General features: G+C 37.4%; 1 protein-coding gene across 1 annotated transcript; it reads right to left on the minus strand.

Moving 5' to 3' along the window:
* Nucleotides 1-380: 380 nt before the first annotated feature.
* On the minus strand, nucleotides 381-1,160 carry LOC101676896 (ferritin heavy chain-like). The gene has a single exon (XM_045089221.1). The coding sequence runs from the start codon at nucleotides 1,061-1,063 to the stop codon at nucleotides 512-514; it is 552 nt and encodes a 183-aa protein (XP_044945156.1). The 5' UTR covers nucleotides 1,064-1,160; the 3' UTR covers nucleotides 381-511.
* Between the last annotated feature and the right edge of the window lie 20,020 nt (nucleotides 1,161-21,180).

Consider the following 21,180-nt stretch of genomic DNA (forward strand, 5'->3'; position numbering starts at 1 on the left):
ACAAGTAGGCACAAGAGGCAGGCAGAGAGAGAGGGGGGAAGCAGTCTCCCCACTGAGCAAAGAGCCCAATGCTGGGCTTGATCCTAGGACCTCGGGACCATCATCTGAACCAAAGGCAGAGGCTTAACCCACTGAGCCACCCAGGTGTCCCCCCCCCAACATACTTTTTAAAGGCAAGACTGATTTGTGTTTTCCAGGGTCCTATATAATATCATCTCCCTCCACCTCCCGAGATCCCGAGATGCATGTGGATGGACTTAGGGAGATGGAAGGACTCCTGGATTCCTGTTTTAAAACCTAAAAGGTGAAAGATTTGCATGCAAATCAACCAGAGACCTTTTTTTATTTAGGAACCAAATAACTTTATTGAAACCAAACAACATTTTTATGCCAAAACTGGGAGAAAAGAACTGGAACCTTTTGCAGAAGCAATACTGCAATAAGCATGCTCGGCATGGTGATCAGGCCAAGTCACCATGCGGCCTGGGGCTATGGGGAAAACAGTCCCAACTCAGTACTTTTTGTCGCTGTCGCCCAGGGTGAGCTTGTCAAACAGGTACTCTGCCAGGCCATCTTCCGGAGCCCGCATCTTGCGCAGGCTGGTGACATAGCCCCCCAGCTCTTTGATGGCCTCGACTTGCTGGTGCAGGTAGTGGCTCTCCAGGAAGTCGCACAGCTGGGCGTCGTTCTTGTCGGTGGCCAGCTGGTGCAGGTCGAGCAGGCTCTGGTTCACGCTCTTCTCCAGGTGCAGGGCGCTCTCCATGGCCTTCAGGCCGCCCTCCCAGTCGTCGCGGTCCGGCTTCTTGATGTCGCGGAGGCGGAGGCGGCCCCCGCGCTGGTTCTGCAGCTCCATCAGCTTCTCGGCGTGCTGGGTCTCCTTGCGGGAGCGGCGCATGAAGAAGCGGGCGAAGTGCTTCAAGGCCACGTCGTCGCGGTCGAAGTAGAAGGCCATGGACAGGTACACGTAGGAGGCGTAGAGCTCCAGGCTGATCTGGCTGTTGACGGCGGCCTCGCAGTCGGGGTGGTAGTTCTGGCGCACTTGGGAGAGCAGCGGGGTGGCCATGGCTGGCGGCCCGGGCACCAGGGCGAAGGCGAAGGTGGCGCGGAGGCGAGGGCTGCGCGGCGGGCGGCGGCGGGGCCGAGGGCGGTGGTGGCCTCGGAGATTTCCCAGCGTGAATGATGAGAAAGGCAGAAGGCAGACAGGCTCCGTGACAGGTGGCAGCAGCTCTGAGATGGGGCCAGTAGTTGGAAACCGTTACCCGGAACTGGTGGGGGAGGGGGAAGGAGGATCCGTTATGTGGGGGAGGGGGAGAAGGAGGTGAAGGATAAAGGAAAGGGGCGGGCCACAAGTGCTGAGTTCAGATTCTGTCAGAACCTGCATAAGAGAGGGAAACTGTGCTTAGCACCTGGCTTCTAATGTATTTTTAAGTTTGCATTAATTTTCCTAGTTTGCAAGAAGTTTATCTTATTCTCAAATTGTTCTATAGCAGCCTTTTCTTATTTTATGAACTAATTTTCTTTTCTTAAAATTTTGAGAGTATGAATTTCAATTTTTTGGTGAAATTTTCTGTTTCCTGTATATTATATCTGTTTTCCCCCAAATATTTCTTCTTGCTCATCATGATTTTCTCTTTTATTCTTGTCAAGCACCTGCCAAACCTTTGTTTACCTATATATTTAGGAATAAATGACTTGTTTAATTAGCCTAGGTAATTAGCAAAGATCTGGCCTGTAGTTGTGATGTTCATTTCACCAATATGCTTCTCAGAATGGAAGGTCAGGGTGTGTTAGTTATTCAGTGGTTTTCTTCTTTGTGGGCATAAAGTATGGAGCTTGGATAGGGACCCTCCCTTTTACCAAAATAAATATATTCTTTACATTGGAAGAGTAATTTTTTTTTCCTTCTGGGTAGGTATGTCCTCTTGTTTCTCTCCTGTGAAGATCTATAGTTGTCTTAAGCTCATTCACTGTCTTTGGAGTGTATTTTGGGAGACTAAAGGTGTCAGATGAAACAGGTGCTTACTTCCCATGGTAAGAAAGGGTGGGAAGCAAAGCGGGGCAGGAAAGAGGGGCAGGAAAAATAGGTCTGCTGTTCACAGAATAGCTCTTCCATCTCACAGCTGACCCTGGAGCCTCTACATTACTGCAATTTCATTTACTCTGATAAATTCAGAGTTTCTCTGAATATAACCACTTTTTCTACTGCAGGTGTTGCAACTTCTCTGAGTTAGCCAATCTGGTAGCCTCTTTTCCTGTTTTTCCAGAATTCCTCAGAATTTTTGGTCTCCTAATAGCACCCTTTTTAGTGTGCCTGTGTGTGTGTGTGTGTGTGTGTGTGTGTGTATAGATAGCTTTTGTGTTTAGTTCGCCACTGTGATTCAATTAGCTTTTTCAAAAACCGTTTAAAAATTAAACTCTACTTTTTGAATAGGCAGTGCTTCTGCTCAGTTCAAAAACCACAGAGTTTCCTTGGCAGGCAGCCATTTGGTATTATTTGTGCTAATCAGTAGGAGAAAAAGAATGAAAAAGAAGAAATCACACTTATGTTAAGAAAAATCATAGAGTCAGAGTTAAGAAACTTTAGAAACATATTTTTAAGTGTACATAGACCACTTACTAAGACAGACCATGTTCTAGACCACACCACAGATCTCAATACATATAAAAAGTACTCATTTCATGAACATTTTGTTCTCTGATCACAATAAAACTGGATTAGAACTTATAAAGATATCTGAAAAACATTTAAACATTCAGAAGTTGATAATACATTTCCAAACAACCTAAGGGTCAAAGAAGAGGTCAAAGGGAAATTAGATATTATATGGACTTGAATGGAAACAAAACACAGCATATCAACACTTCTGACATGAAGCTAAAGCAGTGTTTGCATGCTAATTTTTGAAAGCTTTAAAAAATTCTTAGAAAAGAAGAACGGTTTCAAATCCATTATTTATTTATTTATTTGAAGATTTATTTATTTATTTGACAGACAGAGACCACAAGTAGGCAGAGAGGCAAGCAGAAGCCTGATGCGGGGTTCAATCCCAGGACCCTGGGATCATGACCTGAGCCGAAGGCAGAGGCTTTAACCCACTGAACCCCCCAGGCACTCCTCAAATCCATTATTTAACCTTATACCTTAAAAAGGAGAAAAGGAGATCAAGTCAAACGGAAGGAAGGAAATTATAAAGATATGAGCAGAATTTGTTTTTCTACATATGTGTTAAAATGAATAAGTTATAAGTTAAACTGGTTCAATAAATTGAAGAAAATTGAGTCCTAATGTTTAAGAAGTTTGCTTGTGTACTGGAGATGCCCCCGAAGTAAGAAGACTTGAATATAATTTTATAAAGAGGGAGAAATCTCTGGTTATTGACTAGAGATAGTAGGTAAAACAGGAGTCTTGGTCTAAATAAAACTCCTCAAGGTGAAGATATTTAATCATTTCAGATTCAGAGACAGGTAGAGATGAGTTTAAATTTTAGCTCTTTCATGTTGTAGAAAAGTGATTTTTATCATATTAATAAAAACTGTCTGAACAACAATAAAAAATATGAGCAGAAAATAGTGAAATAGAAACCATAACAAAATAAATAAAAACAGTAGGTCAAAGCAATGAAATCAAAGCAGGTTCTTTTAGAAAATTAAACAAACAAACAAAAAAATAAATCACAAACAGACTAATCAGGGAAAAAGAGAGAGAGAGAAGACACAAATTAACCGGTTTCAGGAAAGAGAGAGGAGATATTACTACAGATCATATGCTCATTCAAAGGATGATGAGGGAGTATAACTGTGATATAAGAGATATATTTTGATTTTTCATCCCCAGTTCCTCACCAGGTGTTCTAAACCTTTGTAATTTTCTAAGTGATAAGAGCAATAGAGTCATCTTTGTTATAATAACTGTTTTTTTCCCTAGCTCCTGAAACAGCTCTGGAGTAATAAAGATGAAAGGAGCATCTTTTGGTATTCATAACTAACTCCTTTCAACCACACCTGAATTTATGACAATGATGTGACTTTTGGAAAGCCCCTAAAGTTGAAGGACTATTTGCTAGACGAACTAACCATGTTATTTCAGCCCTTTCTCCTAATTCAAGGAAGGAAAAGACTAGAGGTTGATTAATTGATTTATTTAATCATGCCTAAGTAAAAGGCCCCGGTAAAAACTCTAACTGAAGAGATTTAGAAAGCTTCATTGTTGAGCATGGGGTGGTGCTGAGAAGGTGTAAAACCTAGAGAGTTTTCCCCGCACTTCCCCTTATACCTTGCCCTATGCATCTCTTCCATCTGGCTGATACTGAGTTGTGTCTTTTTAAAATAAACTGGTAATCTAGTAAGTAAACTGTTTTCCTGAATTCTATGAAACAGTGTAGAAAATTATCACAGCTGAAGAGGAAGTCATGGGAACCTCCAAATTAGATTTGCAATTAGTGCCTGAAGTGGTTGGTATGTGGGGAGTCTTGTAGGACTGAGTCCTTAACTTGTGGGATCTCTGCCAACTCCAGGTAGGTAGTGTCCTAATTGAATTTTAGGACATCTGATTCATGTTGGAAAAGTTGGAGAATTGCTTGGTATGTGGAAAACCCCCACATATTTGTTGTCAGAAGTATTCTCTTCAATAATTTTATACCAATAAATTTCAATTTTATACCAATAAATTAAAAAACATAGATGGAATTAAACTACAGGCTAATCTAATGTATGAACAGAGTTACAAAAATCTTATATACAAAAGTTACCAAAACAAATCCACAGTGGCCATGTTGTATACATATAGGTACTAATAATGTTCATTAAACAGGAAATATATACCCTAAATAGCCCTCTATCTTCGATTAAATTGTATTTTTCATTAAAATATTCCCACAGAGAAAACTCCAGACCCACTTCCTTTACTGATGAGTTTTGCTAAATATTTAAATAAGAAGCAAGTAAGTTATACAAACTCTTTTAGAAAACTAAAGAGGAAGGAATACTTCCCAATATATCTTATGAGGCCAGTACTACCCTGATATGATAACCAGGCAAAAATACTACAAGAATGTTACAGACCAGTTTCCTTCATAAATATAGGCACAGATAGGGTGCCTGGGTGGCTTAATTAGTTAAGCATCTGCCTTTGGCTCAGGTCATGATCCCAGGGTCCTGGGATCAAGTCCCACATTGGGCTGTCAGCTCAGTGAGGAGCCTGCTTCTCCCTCTCCCTAAGCTTCCCTCTCCCTCTGCTTGTGCACACTCTCTTTCACTCTCTGAAAAATAAAATCTTTAAAAATACATAGAGAGACACAAATATTCTTAACAATGTGTTAGAAAATTGAATCCAATAATGTACAAAATAATGGCTTAATGTGACTAAGTGAGGTTCATCTCAGGAATGCAAGGCTAGTTCAACTTAAAAAAAATCAGTGTAATTTATCTTATTAACGGACTAAAGAAGAAATGCCATAAAATCATCTGAATAGATTCATAAAAAGCATTTGGCAGGGGCGCCTGGGTGGCTCAGTGGATTAAGCCGCTGCCTTCGGCTCAGGTCATGATCTCAGAGTCCTGGGATCCAGCCCCGAATCGGGCTCTCTGCTCAGCGGGGGGCCTGCTTCCTCCTCTCTCTCTGCCTGCCTCTCTGCCTGCTTGTGATCTCTGTCAAATAAATAAATAAAATCTTTAAAAAAAAAAAGCATTTGGCAAACTCAAATATCCATTCCTGCTTTAAAAAAACATCTGGGCACCTGGGTGGCTCAGTTGGTTAAGCAACTGACTTCAGCTCAGGTCATGATCTCAGAGTCCCAGTATTGGGTCCTGCTTTGGGCTCTCAGCTCCACAGGGAGTCTGCTTCTCCCTCTGACCTTCTCCCCTCTCATGCTCTCTCTCACTCTCTCCCCCTCAAATGGATAAATAAAATCTTTTAAAAAATCTTACCATATTAATAATAGGAGAAAATCTCTCAACTGATAGAGGGCTTCTTTCAAAAATCTATAGTGGTAGAAGATTGAATGACTTCCACCCTAACGTCAGCAGCAAAATAAGGATGTCCGTTCTCATCACTCCTAATTAACATTGAGCTGGAGGTCCTAGCTTGTGAAATAAGGCCAGAAATGGAAATAAAAGGCACACAAATTAGAAACCATGAAATAAAACTGGCTCTACTTAAAGATAACATAATTGTCTACATAGAAAATCTTGAAATATGTACAAAGAAGCTACTGAAACTAATAAATGAATTTAATAAAAATCTCGGGATGTAAGGCCAATATACAAAAATCCATCTTATTTTTATATACTAGTAATGGACAATTAAAGAGGAAAACATTAAACTCCCATTTAAATTGTACCCAGGAGGCCTACATGAAATGCTTAATTACAAATCACAGAAAATGCGTTAAGATTTGTACATTTAAAACAACATAACACTGATGAAAAAAATCAAAGATTACCTAAACCAAGAGAAGAGATACACTATATTTGCAAGTAAGAATACTTAATATTGTTGTCAGTTTCCCCCAAAACTAATCTGTGTATTCAACATAATTATAAAAAAAAATTAAGCAGGGCTTTCTGTAGACCTTAACAAAGTATTACGTTACTGTGGAATGGCAATGAAACTAGAATAATTGAAATAATTTTTTTAAAGATTTTATTTATTTGACAGAGATCACAAGTAGGCAGAGAGGCAGGCAGAGAGAGAGGAAGGGAAGCAGGCTCCCTGCCGAGCAGAGAGCCTGATGCCGGCTTGATCCCAGGACCCTGGGATCATGACCTAAGCTGAAGGCAGAGGCTTTAACCCACTGAGCCACCCAGGCACGCCAGTAACAATTTTTTTTAAGTAGGCTCCATACCCAGGGTGGAGCCCAACACAGTACTTGAACTCACAACCCTGAGATGAAGACCTGAGCTGAGATCAAGTGTTGGATGTGTAATCAAATAAACCACCCAGGTGCCCCCTAAACAAATTTTTAGAAGAACAAAGTTTGAAGACACATTGTGTGATTTCAAGCCTTACTATAAAACTACCATAATCAAAACAGTTAATACTGACAAAAGTACATAGAGATGAATGGAATAGAAGTATAGATGAACAGAATAGAAACAAACTTATACCTCTATGGCCAATTAATTTTTGACAAAAATGAAAAGGCCATTCAATAAAGAAAGATAGTCTTTTCAGCAAGTGGTGCCATAGCAAGTGAACATCTATATGCAAAAAATAAAAATTAAAGAAGCTTAATTCATTTCTTTCAGCATATAAAAGTAAACTCAGTATGGATCATACACCTAAATGTACAACATGAAACTATAAAATTTTGAGCAAGCATAAGAGGCAATCTTTGAGACCTTGGGTGAGACAAAAATTTCTTAGACACAGAACCAAAGCATGATCCATAAAAGAAGAAAATTATAAATTGTATTCCATTAAAATTGAGAACTTAAATTAAAGGTTCTCTTTAAGAGAATGAAGCGCAATACACAGATTGGGAGAAAATATTTACAAATCACATATCTGATAAAAACTTTGTATCCAGAGTGAGTGCATGCAGGACTCTCAATGACAAGAAAAAAAAGGGTGGGTGATGTGGGTGAGAGATTTGAACACACGTTTTACAAAAAAAAAAAAAAAAAGATGTGGATGACAAATAAGCATATGAAAAGATAGACATAATAAGACACTAGGGAATTTCAAATTAAAGCCACAGTGAGATATCTCTACACAATTATTAGGATGTCTAGAATTGAAACACCATCAATAAGGATGCAGACCACCTCGAACTTTTATATATAGCTGGTGGGAGTTAAAAATGAGACAGGCATATTAGAATATGGTTTGGCAGTATTTTATAAAGATCCACATACAATGGGGTGCCTGGGTGCCTCAGTGGGTTAAGCCTCTGCCTGTGGCTCAGGTCATGATCTCAGGGTCCTGGGATGGAGCCTCACATCAGGCTCTCTGCTCGGCGGGGAGCCTGCTTCCCCTTCTCTCTCTGCCTGTCTCTCTGCCTACTTGTGATCTCTCTCTGTCAAATAAATAAATAAAATCTTTAAAAAAAAAGAAAAAGAAAAGATTCATATGCACTTACCATATGACTCAGCAATCCTAGTCCTAGATATTTATTCAACTGAAATGGAAATATATCTTTACACTAAAACCTCTATGTGGCTCTTTATGTCTACTTTTTTGCAGTTGCCAAAACCTATAAAAAGCAAATATTCTTCAACTGACAGATGGAAAAACAAACTGTGTTGTTTTCACATGATGGAATTCTACTCCACAATAAAAACAATCGCATTACTAACCCAAGCAACACTGTGTATGAATCTACTGCATTATGCTAAGTGAAAGAAGGAAGACTCAAAAGGCTGTGTACTGTATGGTTTCATTTACATGACATACTGGAAAAGGCAAAACTATAGGCATAGAAGAACAAATGAGTTTTCTTTAGATGGGGAAGAGGTTTACTACAAGGGAACACAAGGTGGGATATTTGTGGTAGCTACACAGTTGTATTCTTTCGTCAAAACTCCCAGAACTAGACATGAAAAATGTGGATTTCATTGTGTGTAAATTATACCTTAATTTAAAACATCAGCTAAGTTGTAAGTACAGAAGAGAAGAAACTAGGATTTTAGCCAGCGAAACATAGCAATATGTGTATACACATACATACATACATACACACAGTCACATATATAACCTAAAAACATTTACAAAGAAATATTCAAATAAGTACACACTCATGTGTGATAATATGAATGGCATCCACAGTTGCCCACAAAATATATTAAACCAATGATAAGTACTTCTTGTAACAAAAATCATAACGCTGTTTAGAACTATGGGTAGATGGTTTAATTTTTCCTCAGTTTCTGGTTAAAAGTGTTATGTGATACAGGCTGGAAAGCCTAACATATGCCACATCAAAATGTGGATAAGAAATACTTCCAGAATTTACTTGTATTCTTTAAAAGTAATACATTTTGACCTTTTGAAATTTGGTAACTTATATTAAAGTATTAACTTCATTTTTAGCAAAAAAGAAACAGTGATTAATGTGTATCTTCTGTTTCGATCACTTTTGTGTTATGTTTTGGCCTTATTCTCATTGTCGGTAGGAAATGATAGGGGAATTTGATGATTGTTTCTCCCTTTTGGAAAGGATATTATATTTGTATGTTTATGTTTCACCCTGCCTCTGTAGAGAAAATAAGCTAATATTTTTTCTGGATAGGGAAAAAATCTGTAGCATAAAATAAAACCCGAAGATAATTAAATCACTGGTACCTACAGCATTTTTAAAAATTCTGGAGTGACATATGGGCTAAACACAAATTAACCTAAAGGAAATCCTCTATCATACAAATTACTTTCATTTGCATGAATCTCCTGCATATATAGTACTCTTTATAGGAATCTGTTTTTATGAAGAAACTGTAGAACATTTTAGGGAACAGCCTTGTGCAAAAAACACCAGATCAGAGACAAGGAAGAGCACAAGATTTATGGACAAATTAAGCAGTAAGGAGACTTGGGATTTGAAAAGTCCATTTGTTAAATATATAGACTTAACTTTTGAACTTTAAAACAGCAAATCTATTAAATGGAACCATAGATACAGGTAACATTGATAAGTATTAATAGTCCCATTTTACAAGTAAAGAGACCAAGACCCAAGGTAACTAAATTGCCTAAAGTTATATAGCTAGTGGCAGAACTAGGAAGTAAATCCAAGTCTACCTAATGCAAAATTACTTTGTCCCTGAAGGATACAATTTCTGAAGGGAGTATCTAGTTATTAGAACTAAGAGAGTCTAGAACAGCACTGTCTGCTAGAACTATAACAGCCACAAATGCAAACCATATACTTAGTTTTTAATTTTCTAGTAGCCACATTACAAGAGTAAAGAGAAATTGGTGTAATTAATTTTAATAATATATTTTAGGTAACCTATCTAAAGCATTAAAATTTCAAGACATAATTAATATAAAAACTAACAAAATACTTTGCATGCTCCTTTTTAAACTAAGTCTTTGAAATATAATATATACTTTACATTCCACAGTGTGTTGTAGTCACTTTTCAAGGACTCACTTGACACATGTGGCTAGTGCCTATGGTATTGGACAGAGCACTTACAGAGGCAAACATAGCCCAGGCAGCACCTTGGAACTGTGTTAGAGGAGACAAGTTAAAGTGAGCACTGGCAAAGAGGGAACTTGTATCAACTCCAAGGTACTACAAAGAGAGAAATGAAAAATGTCAGAAGCTGCTGGGTTCTGTAAAATTAGGAAGTGTTTTATGATTTACTTTATGACAAAGCTAAGAAGTTGAGCACTCTAAGGCAGAAGTGAAGAAATCTACTCCTTTTGAGGATTGCTCCCAGAGAAAGGCCAGTGCGTCAGCTTAAGAACCATGGATGGACCAGTCATTTGGGATAGAGATCTATGTGGGATTCTGTTTCAACTCTATTTTGCCAAAGCACATCAAAAACATGCTATAGAACAAGTTTTCCCGGTAGGCTCTGGGCCAAAATGAATTGAACCAACTACCCAAGTTTTGGGCCTTTGAGAGGGCTGTTTCAGCATGGCTAGAACCAGGTGGTTGTATAATGCAGCCAAATAAAAATCAAACGTTCTTCTTGCCCATTACCTTCCCAACCACTTGGCCCTAAGAAAGTTATAGAAATTCATCCTTTAGGCTAAGATTGCCCTTGAGTAACATAATTTTTTCCTTTCTAACTTACCTTAATGTTTCTTTTGATTTGATTGGATCCATGTCAAAATCTTCAGAACGAAAGGAACACTGTGATTTTACTAGGCCTTGTACTTGCCCCTTCACTAGGGAGGATTTATATGTTTATACTACAAACTGGAAAAAGACAGACATGTCCTGTTGCTCTCCAGAGGTGCTCAAGTTTCTACTTGGGCAAAATTCTGCATAGTGTGAATTTGAGATTTCAGGGAGGAGTAGTGGTGATAATGGTGGTCATTGTGGTGTTTTGGGAGCACGCACACATGGGCTAGAGATGGAGCTGTGTAAGACAGAATAGGCTATGGCCAACCTCTTTTGATGAAACAGAATTCAGAGAGTTCTGGAGAGCTTAAGTCACTGGTAAAAGAGCTGTTGATAAGGATACAAAATTGAATGTAACTAGTAAAAATTACTTAGAGATATATCTTAAATGCCTTGCATATCTGGGACTATATATTACCTTTCTTTCCTTCATTTATATTCTCTTTCCTTCACTATCAGTTTCTCTCTTTCTCTCTCTCTCTCTTTCCCTCTCTCAAGCTTTTGTACCTAGAGATACAAGAAGTGGAGTGATATTGAGGATGATGAAAATTAATAATTAATAGAATGTCCTATATAAAGTGGGAAAATTTTAAATGCTACAGTGCCAGAATTAGAAAAAGATATCACAAGAAAGGGAAACTATAAATCATTATTGTTTATGAATATAGGTGAAAAAATCTTTTACAAAATCCTAGTAAACTGAATCCAGCAACATGGAAAAAGAATTCTACTTCATGATCATTTGAGATTAATCCCAGAAATGCAAAGTTGGGTTGACGTCAGAAAATCAACCAGCGTAATACACTATATTAGTAAAATAAAGCACAAAATACTTGGGTTTTTCTCACTATGTGGGAAGGGCAAAATGCAACAGTCTTTCATTATAAAACAAAAGCAAAACAAACACTCAACAAACTAAACTTACAAAGGAACTTCTTTAACCTGATAAAGGGTGTATCTAAGAAAAACCCACAGATGACATCATGCTTAATGGAGGAAGACTGGATGCTTCTCCCTTAAGATCAGAAACAAGAATAGGATTTCTGCTCTCATCACTTCCATTCAGCATTTTACAAGAGGGTCTCGACAAAGTAATTAGGCAAGAAAGAAAAATAAAAGACATCTCATTTGGAAAGGAAGAAATAAGCCTATCTCTATTTGTGAATGACAATCATGTAAATAGACACTCCTAAGGAATCTACTAAAAACCTATTAAAAATAATAAGTGATTTCAGCAAGTCTGGAGTATTCAAGATTAATCTACCAAAATCAATTGTATTTCCATTCCCTAGTAATAAGCAATCTGAAAAAGAAATGTTAAAATTTCAATTATAGTAACAGCAAAAGTAATAAAATACCTAGAAATAAATTTAACAAAAGAAGTGTAAAATTGTACACTAGAAACTATAAAACTTTGTCAAAAGTCATTAAAGAATACCTAAGTAGGTATAGAGATATGCCATGTTCATGGGTATAAAGACTTAAGATTAAGTTGCAGTGCTCCACAAATTAATCTACAGATTCAGTGAAATCCCTATCAATATCCCAGCCACCTTTTTGTTGGAATCAAGATGTATCTTAATTCTGAAGCTCATTTGGAAATGCAAAGAACTCAGACTACACAAAGCAATCTTGAAATTTTAATACTTAGTAAAAAGCTTCAGTAATCAAGACAGTGTGGTGCTGGCATAAAGATACTCATATAGATCAAATTAATACTCCTGAAAGTCCAGAAATAAATTTACTTTTATGGCTAATTGATTTTAAGCAACAGTACCAACCATTTGATTGGGGAAGGAGTCTTTTCAAAAAACATTACTAAGACTACTGAATATCCACCTATAAATGAATGAAGTTGGATCCCTACCTCACACTTCACACAAAATTAACTCAAAAGGGATCATAAACCTAAATATAAGAGCTAAAACCATTAAGCTCTTAGAAGAAAACAAGAGTAAATTATTATAACCTTGGGTTGAAAAATGACTTCTTATAGACATGAATATTTTTTCCTCAAGGAATAAACTATGTAGGCCTACTTTATTTATATGTTTTGAATTATTTTAAAAAGACTTAATACATACAAACATTGATGGAAATAGAAAATAGTGACAATAATAAATTTGCTATGACAACTCATTTACATTTGAGTGTAGTGCACTGTTTTACAATGCAAAATAACGACAGTTCCCTGGTTTTTTTTTTTTTAATGTTTCTTTGTTGTCACTCATCAGGATACAGTACATCTTTGCTATTAGATACAGCCATCAGTCAATATGAGTTATCCCATCAACTTCTAATTTTTAAACATGGAAGACTGACTGTTTTCCTTAATTTTTTCTAATAATTTAGTTCATGTCTTTTAGTTGCCAAAGATCCCATTATGCATTACTTTTGTCACTTGATTTTTTTTTAAGATGACGTGATTATTTTTGTTACTTAACCTATTTCTTTTTTTCTGTAATGGCTCATCTCCTTTATTTAAAATGTAAAAATTATTTACAACTGACAACAGTGGCACCTGCTGGCCACTTTCATTTCTCAGCGGATTAAAGAAAAAATGTCAAATGGATTTTCCTCTGCAATTTTCTGGAGAGCTTGAGGAGCAGCTGCTTGCTATGCACTGAGCAAACAATATTTGAGTTATTCTTAACACAATTTAACAGTGATACCTCTATCCATATCATATCTATATCTATACCTTTGTCATATAAATGTGCATGTATTCTTTTCACTTACTTCAATCTGACAACATTCTTAAGGACTTAAAATCTTCCTTGGCTTCCAAAAGCAAATAAAGAACTTGTTTTTGAATGCAAAAAAAAAAAAAAGAAAAGAAAAGTAATGTCTTAGATATGATAGCAAAAACATTAGAAACAAAGCAATATAAATTCATCAAAAATAGAAACTTTGGGCTATAAACAATACCATTAGGAAAGTCAAAGACGATCTATGCAATGGTAGAAAGTATTACAAAACATGTATCTGATAAGGACTTATATCCAAAATATGTTTAAAAATAACTTTTGGGGGGCACCTGGGTGGCTCAGTGGGTTAAGCCTCTGCCTTCAGCTCAGGTCATGATCCCAGGGTCCTGAGATCGAGTCCTGCATCGGGCTCTCTGCTCAGCAGGGAACCTGCTTCCTCCTTTCTCTTTCTCTGCTTGCCTCTCTGCCTACTTGTGATCTCTCTCTGTCAAATAAATAAAGTCTTAAAAAAATAACTTTTTGCAACTCAATAATGAAAAGATAGATAACTCCACTTTAAAATGGAAAAAGGATTTGAATAGACAAATGAAATTCAACAAAGTAGATCTACAAATGGCCAGTAACTATGTAAAAAGACGCTCAGCATTATTAGTCACAAAGGAATTTAAAATCAAAGCTATAATGCCGTACAACTTTACATACACTAAATGGCTATAATAAAAAAAGAAAAGAAAAAGTGTGAGTAAAAATGTTGAATAATTGTAACACTTGCACATTGCTGGCGAGAATACAAAATAGTATAGCCACTTTGGAAAACAGTTTGGCAATTTCTAAAAATGTTAAACATATGGTTAACATATTATCCAGCAATTCCACTTCTAGATATCTACCAAGAGAAATAAAAACATACTTCCACATGAAAACTACATAATGGTTATACAGCATCAATAATAATAAAAAAAATTGAAAGAAACCTAATGCCATCAACTGATGAATGCATGAACAAAATATGATTTATCCATATAATAGAAAACTTTGGATAAAAAGGAATGAAATACTGCTATATACTGAAACATGGATGAACTTTGAAAATTAAGCAAAACTGGAAGAAGCCAGCCTAAAGAAATCACATTTGTATGAAATTTCCAAAATGGGCAAATCTGTAGAGGCAGAGTATAGATTAGGGGTTGCCTAGCGCCAGGGTCAGGGAGAATGGGGAGCAGCTACTAAGGGATTGCTTTTTGGGGTGATGAAAATGTTCTAAAATTAGATTTTGGTGATGGTTTCATAATTCTGTGAGTATACTAAAAACCACTGAATTTTTTACTTTAAATGGGCAGATTTTATGTTTTTTGAATTATATTTCAATAAAGATTTTTAAAAATTAAAAATGTAATTCCTCTCCAATGCTATTGAAAAACAAATTCCTAATATGACTTCAAGTCTTTTGACATGGTTGCAAGTATTGTTTTTATTAGGTGGGTTGAAACTATTGTTTGTTAACCTATAAGAGCTTGTTAGTTGCTGTTTATGTACTTTAAATACAGATATTGTTCTATCAGGCTTATTCTACTAGTGGGTAGAGAGGAGTAAGTGCCCGGTTTGTGTAAGTTATACCTACTGTGCATAAATGAGTTATATCAGACCTCCTTGCAATGTTAGACCTTGACTAGTGTCTGGGAACTTCAATTTTGGGAGTGTTCCCACCCTTCCTTAACTGATACAAATGCCTCATTGTGCCCAAAGCGTGAAAACAATATTGTTTATGCTGAACACAGGTGATCTTTCTGTTTGTATGGAATCTTGGTACTTCCTAAGCAGAGGGTGCCTACATGTCCAGATCCCAGTACAAACTTTGAGCACTGAGCCTCTAAAGAGTTTTTCTGGTAGACAGCATTCACATGTGTCATCTCATCCTGTTGCTAGAGGAATTAATTGTGATCTGTGTGAATCCATTGGAAGAGAACTTTTGTAAACTTCCACGTGGTTTCCTCTTGGCTTTGTGCCATGTGTCTTACCCTTGCTTATTTTTCATTGTAGTTTTTCCTTATAATAAGTTATACCCTTAAGTATGACTATTTACTGTGTCCTGTGAGTCCTCCTTGTGAATCATCAGACCTGGCAGTGGTCCCGGAAATTCCCACCGTGGTGGTGGCAACAGTAAGATATCCTCAAATGACCCTGACTCAGTGAAATATGGCAAAAGCATTTTGGGAAATGAGAGGATGAAGGCTTGGGAAATGGAAAGATGAAGGAGTGGGAGATGACAACCCTTTGGTCCCTAGGTGGCTACGAAGTCATCTTTAGTATGAAAACAGCAGTTGAGCTGCTCTCTGTTGCGATAGATCCAACATCAGAAGAGTTGACCTGGGGCACCTGGGTGGCTCCGTGAGTTAAGCCTCTGCCTTCGGCTCAGGTCATGATCTCAGGGTCCTGGGATAGAGCCCCACATGGGTCTCTCTGCTCAGTGGGGAGCCTGCTTCCTCCTCTCTCTCTGCCTGCTTCTATGCCTACTTCTTTTTTTTTAAAGATTTTATTTATTTATTTATTTGACAGGCAGAGATTACAAGTAGGCAGAGAGGCAGGCAGAGAGAGAGAGGAGGAAGCAGACTCCCCACTGAGCAGAGAGCCCGCGGGGCTCGATCCCAGGACCCTGGGATCATGACCTTAGCCGAAGGCAGAGGCTTTAACCCACTGAGCCACCCAGGTGCCCCTCTATGCCTACTTCTGATCTCTCCCTCTCTCTCTCTCTCTCTCTCTCTCTGTCAAATATATAATAAAATCTTTAAAAAAGAAAGAGAAAAAAAGAAAGAAAGGAAAAGAGTTGACCTGCTGGATCCCCTGACTAATTTGGCCATGAAAACTAACTGGAAAAAAAAAAGTATAAAAAGCCTTTGGTTTTTGTACTTCCTCCAGATGACAGGGAAAAGGACCCCCTCATTTCCAAAGATAAGCTTGGGCCAGCCAAAAATGTCGAAAGTCTGTATTTTTCTTTCCACCAAGTGAGAGAAAAATGGTTAAATTCAGTTCCCAAGACTGAGCAAAGCTTTAGATAAACTTTGGGGGGTGAAAGTGGGAAGGGGAACACTCTAGCCATTTCTTTGGCTTAGTTGCTACCAAAATCACTAACTGCTGCTCCTTTCCACACCACATTCTAGTCCATATCTCAGGGATCTGTAATGTTAAACCTGTAAATCTGAATTTCTTGTTAGGGGGTTGAGTGAATTTGCAGTGAGAAAAGGGAAGAATTTTTAAAAATGTGTTTATGGATATTGCAGCAGAGTGTATCATAAAATCAATATAAAATACTGTATGCTTGTAATTATATAAATGCTGTAAGGATTATCCCACTCAGGGAAAGCTTAAAAAAAATAGGTTAGTCAAACACAACATTCTTACTTTTTGCCAGGGGTGGGCTGATTGGAATTGGAGTTCTTTGAATATTGAAAACAATAAATTTTCATGATTTTTGCCTATTGGGTCTCTGGAATAAGAGAGACAACATGAAAGAAAAGCAATCTCCAAATGGAGATACAATTTTGAAGTTTTAGAATGCAGTTTTTAGTTGTTAGTGAGCTCTTAACGAAATCAAATGTCTGACCCTTAGAAGCTGATGATTTTCCAACCTCTATGTTTTTTAGTGGATCAAGTTCAGCTCCAAGACTGACAGGGCTTAGGCAAGCCCTGACTGTCACCTGGATTTGGAACGAAGCTGCCAGTTTGGCCCTGCAATATCTAAGCTTTTTTAAGAATACTGAATTTATAGATCTTGATTGCCCAGAACTGACTAAAAGCTGATGTTGTGTACCATGGGCTGTTCAAAGCTCAGCACTAGCTGTGTGGAAACAAAGTCTGCAAAGTTGCTTTACTCAGTGAATTAAAATCAGATTCTGGGTCTTCGTTGCAGATTTGGGATACTTATCTGTGAGTCCCTAAACTATAAAAAACATCATGGATGCTGCTGGGCTGTCTGGTTCACATATACATGCTTATGGGAAAGGTCTTGTCCTCTGATGAGACCATGAAATCGAGATGCTGACCAGCTCTGTATTTCTGCAAAGATTATTGCATTCCTATCTTGTGATTCCTGCTGAGAGCTGCAAGTTGAGAGAGAGGACATGTGTTACAGGTTTTGCCCACTTTTGACAGAATTAACACTTGACCCCTCTCAGGTATGTCTCGTGGCTATTAGCTTTCTGTGTTTGATGTTCCTGATTCGTTGCAGTTTGCAGCAATGAATCAACAGCCTTAGTCTACATCTCTCACCTTTCTCTTCGTATGCACACCTTAGAAGAGCAGTTTGATTATTAAATGCAATATCATGGGGGTGCCTGGGGGGCTCAGTGGGTTAAGCCTCTGCCTTCGGCTCAGGTCATGATCTCACGGTCCTGGGATTGAGCCCTGCATCAGGCTCTCTGCTCGGCAGGGAGGCTACTTCCCCCTCTCTCTCTGCCTGCCTCTCTACCTACTTGTGATCTCTCTCTCTGTCAAATAGATACATAAAACCTTAAAAAAATGCAATATCATTATATTCAAACAAATTACTAAACCTAAATCACAGCTGGCAGCACTGGCTATGAAACAGCAGGAGATGGCCCGAGCTCCTGCACTTTTTCTATACAGAATACCTTCAGATGTTTTGCATAATCACGAAGAGGTTAAATAGATGTTGTGGACAAACAAAACTGGAAGTATATTTGTTTGTGAGGACTGCTATAACAAAACACTGTAAGCTGGACGGCTTAAACAGTAGAAATTTATTTTCTTTCTGTTGCGGAGGCTGAAAGTACAAGATCAAGGGGTTAGCATGGTTGGTTTCTTTTGAGGCTTCACTCCTTGAATTGCAGACAAGTACTTTCTTGCCATGTCTTCACATGGTGTTTCCTCTATGCATGCCTATCCCTGAGGTCTCTATGTATCCAAATTTCCTCTTCTTACAAGAAAACCAATAACATTAGATTAAACCCACTCTAACATCCTCATTTTAACTTAATCACCTCTTTAATTTAATTGATTTTCTTATGTGGAAACGTCCTTCTATTCCAGGAAAAAAATCCCTCTTGTTCATGGTGTATGATCCTTTTAATATACTATTAAATTCAGTTTGCTAGTATTTCGTCCATGATTCTTAACATCCATATACATCAAGGATATTGATCTCCAGTTTTTCTTTCTTCTGGCATCTTTTCCTGGGTTTATCAGGGTAATGCTAGCCTCATAACGTGAGCTTAGACATATTCTATCATCTCCAATTCATTGGAAGCGATTGATAAGGATTGGTGTTATATATTCTTTGAATAGTGTGGTAGAATTTATCAAAAAAGCCTTCCAGCCCTGGGTTTTTCTTTCTTCAGAAATTTTTGATTCCTGTTTCAACCTCCCCACCAGTTATGGGCCTGTTCAGGTTGCCTATTTCCAAAACTGTAAAACTCCTAGAAGAAAAGATGGGGGAAAGCATTATGGCATTGCTCTTGGCAACAAATTCATGGATGTAACAACAAAAGCATAAGCAACAAAAACAAAGATGGACAAGTGAGACGATATCAAACTGAAAACCCCACACAGCAAAAGAAACCATCAACAGAATGAATAGGTAACCTGCAAAATGGGAGAAAACATTTGCAAACCATATTTCAGATAAGCAGTTATTCCCAATATATATATGGAACTCCTACAATTCAAGAAAATTAACAATCAGACTTTAAAATGGGCAGAAGATTTGAATAGACATTTCCCCAATTAATATATACAAATAGCCAATTGGTTTATGAAAAAATGCTCAATGTCACTAATTGTCAGTGATAATTAAAATTTTAAAAAAGACAACAATGTTGACAAGGACGTGGGTAAATTGCAACCCTTATATACTTGGTGGGAATGGAAAATGGTGTAGCTTCTATGGAAAATTTTATGAACATTCCTCAAAACATTCAAAATAGAACTACCAAACGTTATAGCAATCCAAATTCTGTGTATTTGTTCAATAGAATTGAAATCAGGAACTGGAAGAGATACTAGCATTTTTAATGCTCTTTACAGAACTATTCACAGTAACGAAGATGTAGAAAAAACATAAATGTCCATCTACAGATGAATATATTTTTAGAAATGTGGTACATACCCACCACAGAATATTATTCAGCCTTAAAAGGTAAGAAATACAGTAATACTGGACAACAGTGATAAACCTTGAGGACGTTATACTATTAAAATAAGCCAGGCATGGGAAGGTATCTATTGCATTATTATACTTATATAGGGTGTCTAAAATGGTAAAAGTTATAGAACCAAAGAATAAAGTGGCAGCTTCTAGGGGCTAGGAGGAGGGACAAATATAGAGTTGGAAGTCAATGGGTATAAAATTTCAGTTATGCAAGATGAATAATTTCTAGAGATATGTTTTGCAACATTGTGCATATAGATAACAGTATTGCATTGTATACTTAAAAATCTATTAAGAGGGTAGGTCTCATGTTAAGAGTTCATACCACAAGAAGATGACATAAAATTAAAACTAAAATAAATAAATATTTTTGAATATAAAATTTAAAAATAAGGAAGTTCATTTTTAAGCAAGTTATATTTGAGATGTCTACCAGGTGAGAAGGTCCAGATGCTGGCAGGTGGGTAGATAAGGTAGTGGAGTCTGTGCCATCCTCTTCTGATCCCTATGACTCTCAGTGCAACAGAAACCAAGCCACTAACTGGACATAGGGGAGGAGGTGTTAGAAGTTTGAAGACAGATATTATGGTACAAAATAGTCATCTAGAATCTTGCTCTTCAAAGGTCTCCAATGTTGTACCTTACCTAGAAGCTTGTTAGAAACACAGGCTCTCGTGCTACATGGCATGACCAAAAAACGTATTTATCAAGATGCCCATGTAATCTCACACTAAGGTTTGAAATATACTTGAGGGGGAATGACTAGATTAGGGAAGAACCATCTAAAGGCCTAGCTGCATTAAGGGCCTGCAGGAGGTTTGCAACTTGAATTTAAATGGAGACCCATCTGCATCATTGTGGGTATTACTCCAGCCAAATGCATTAAAGGGGCACAGCTGCAGAATAGGTAAAGAGCTGGTTGTAACTAGGGTTTTAGTTGTTTCAAGGAAGTAAGTTTGAATAAAAGTAAGTTAAAGGAGTTAAGAATATAAGTAAATAAAATGCTCATAGACATGATGAGGATATAGCTCATTTTTTTTTCTTACTGATACAAACTCAGTATTTCTTAAAATTTTATTTTATTTTCTCAGTGTTCCAAGATTCATTGTTTATGCACCACACCCCAAACTCGGTATTTTTTATGCAACTCAGTATTTTTTTACATGAGACAAAAAGTTTAGAGAACTCTAATTCACATGATATTAGCTAAAACTAATTTTTTTGTGCACTACCTTATTAAATGTGAAAACCATGTCACAACTCGTGTCTCTGCTGGTGCTAGTGAAGACAAGGGGATCTCTGTCCCACTCACATGGGTCATTTGCTTGATCCTTCAAGCTCAACTAAGGCCAACAAATGCAAGTATTTCATTATAACATTTCTTTACTTCTTTACATCAGCTGCATTTTAAAAGATGACTTGCTTTCCCTCTGGAGTCCAACCAAGGCTTTGTTTAAATGAAGAAATCATAGATGCTTAACATTTCCTAAGCCTGTTCCCACGAGTCAGTCACTTGAAT

This window comes from Mustela putorius, unplaced genomic scaffold (genome assembly GCF_011764305.1).
Source record: "Mustela putorius furo isolate JIRA1106 unplaced genomic scaffold, ASM1176430v1.1 tig00003836_pilon_pilon_pilon, whole genome shotgun sequence".
Taxonomy (NCBI): Eukaryota; Metazoa; Chordata; class Mammalia; order Carnivora; family Mustelidae; genus Mustela; species Mustela putorius.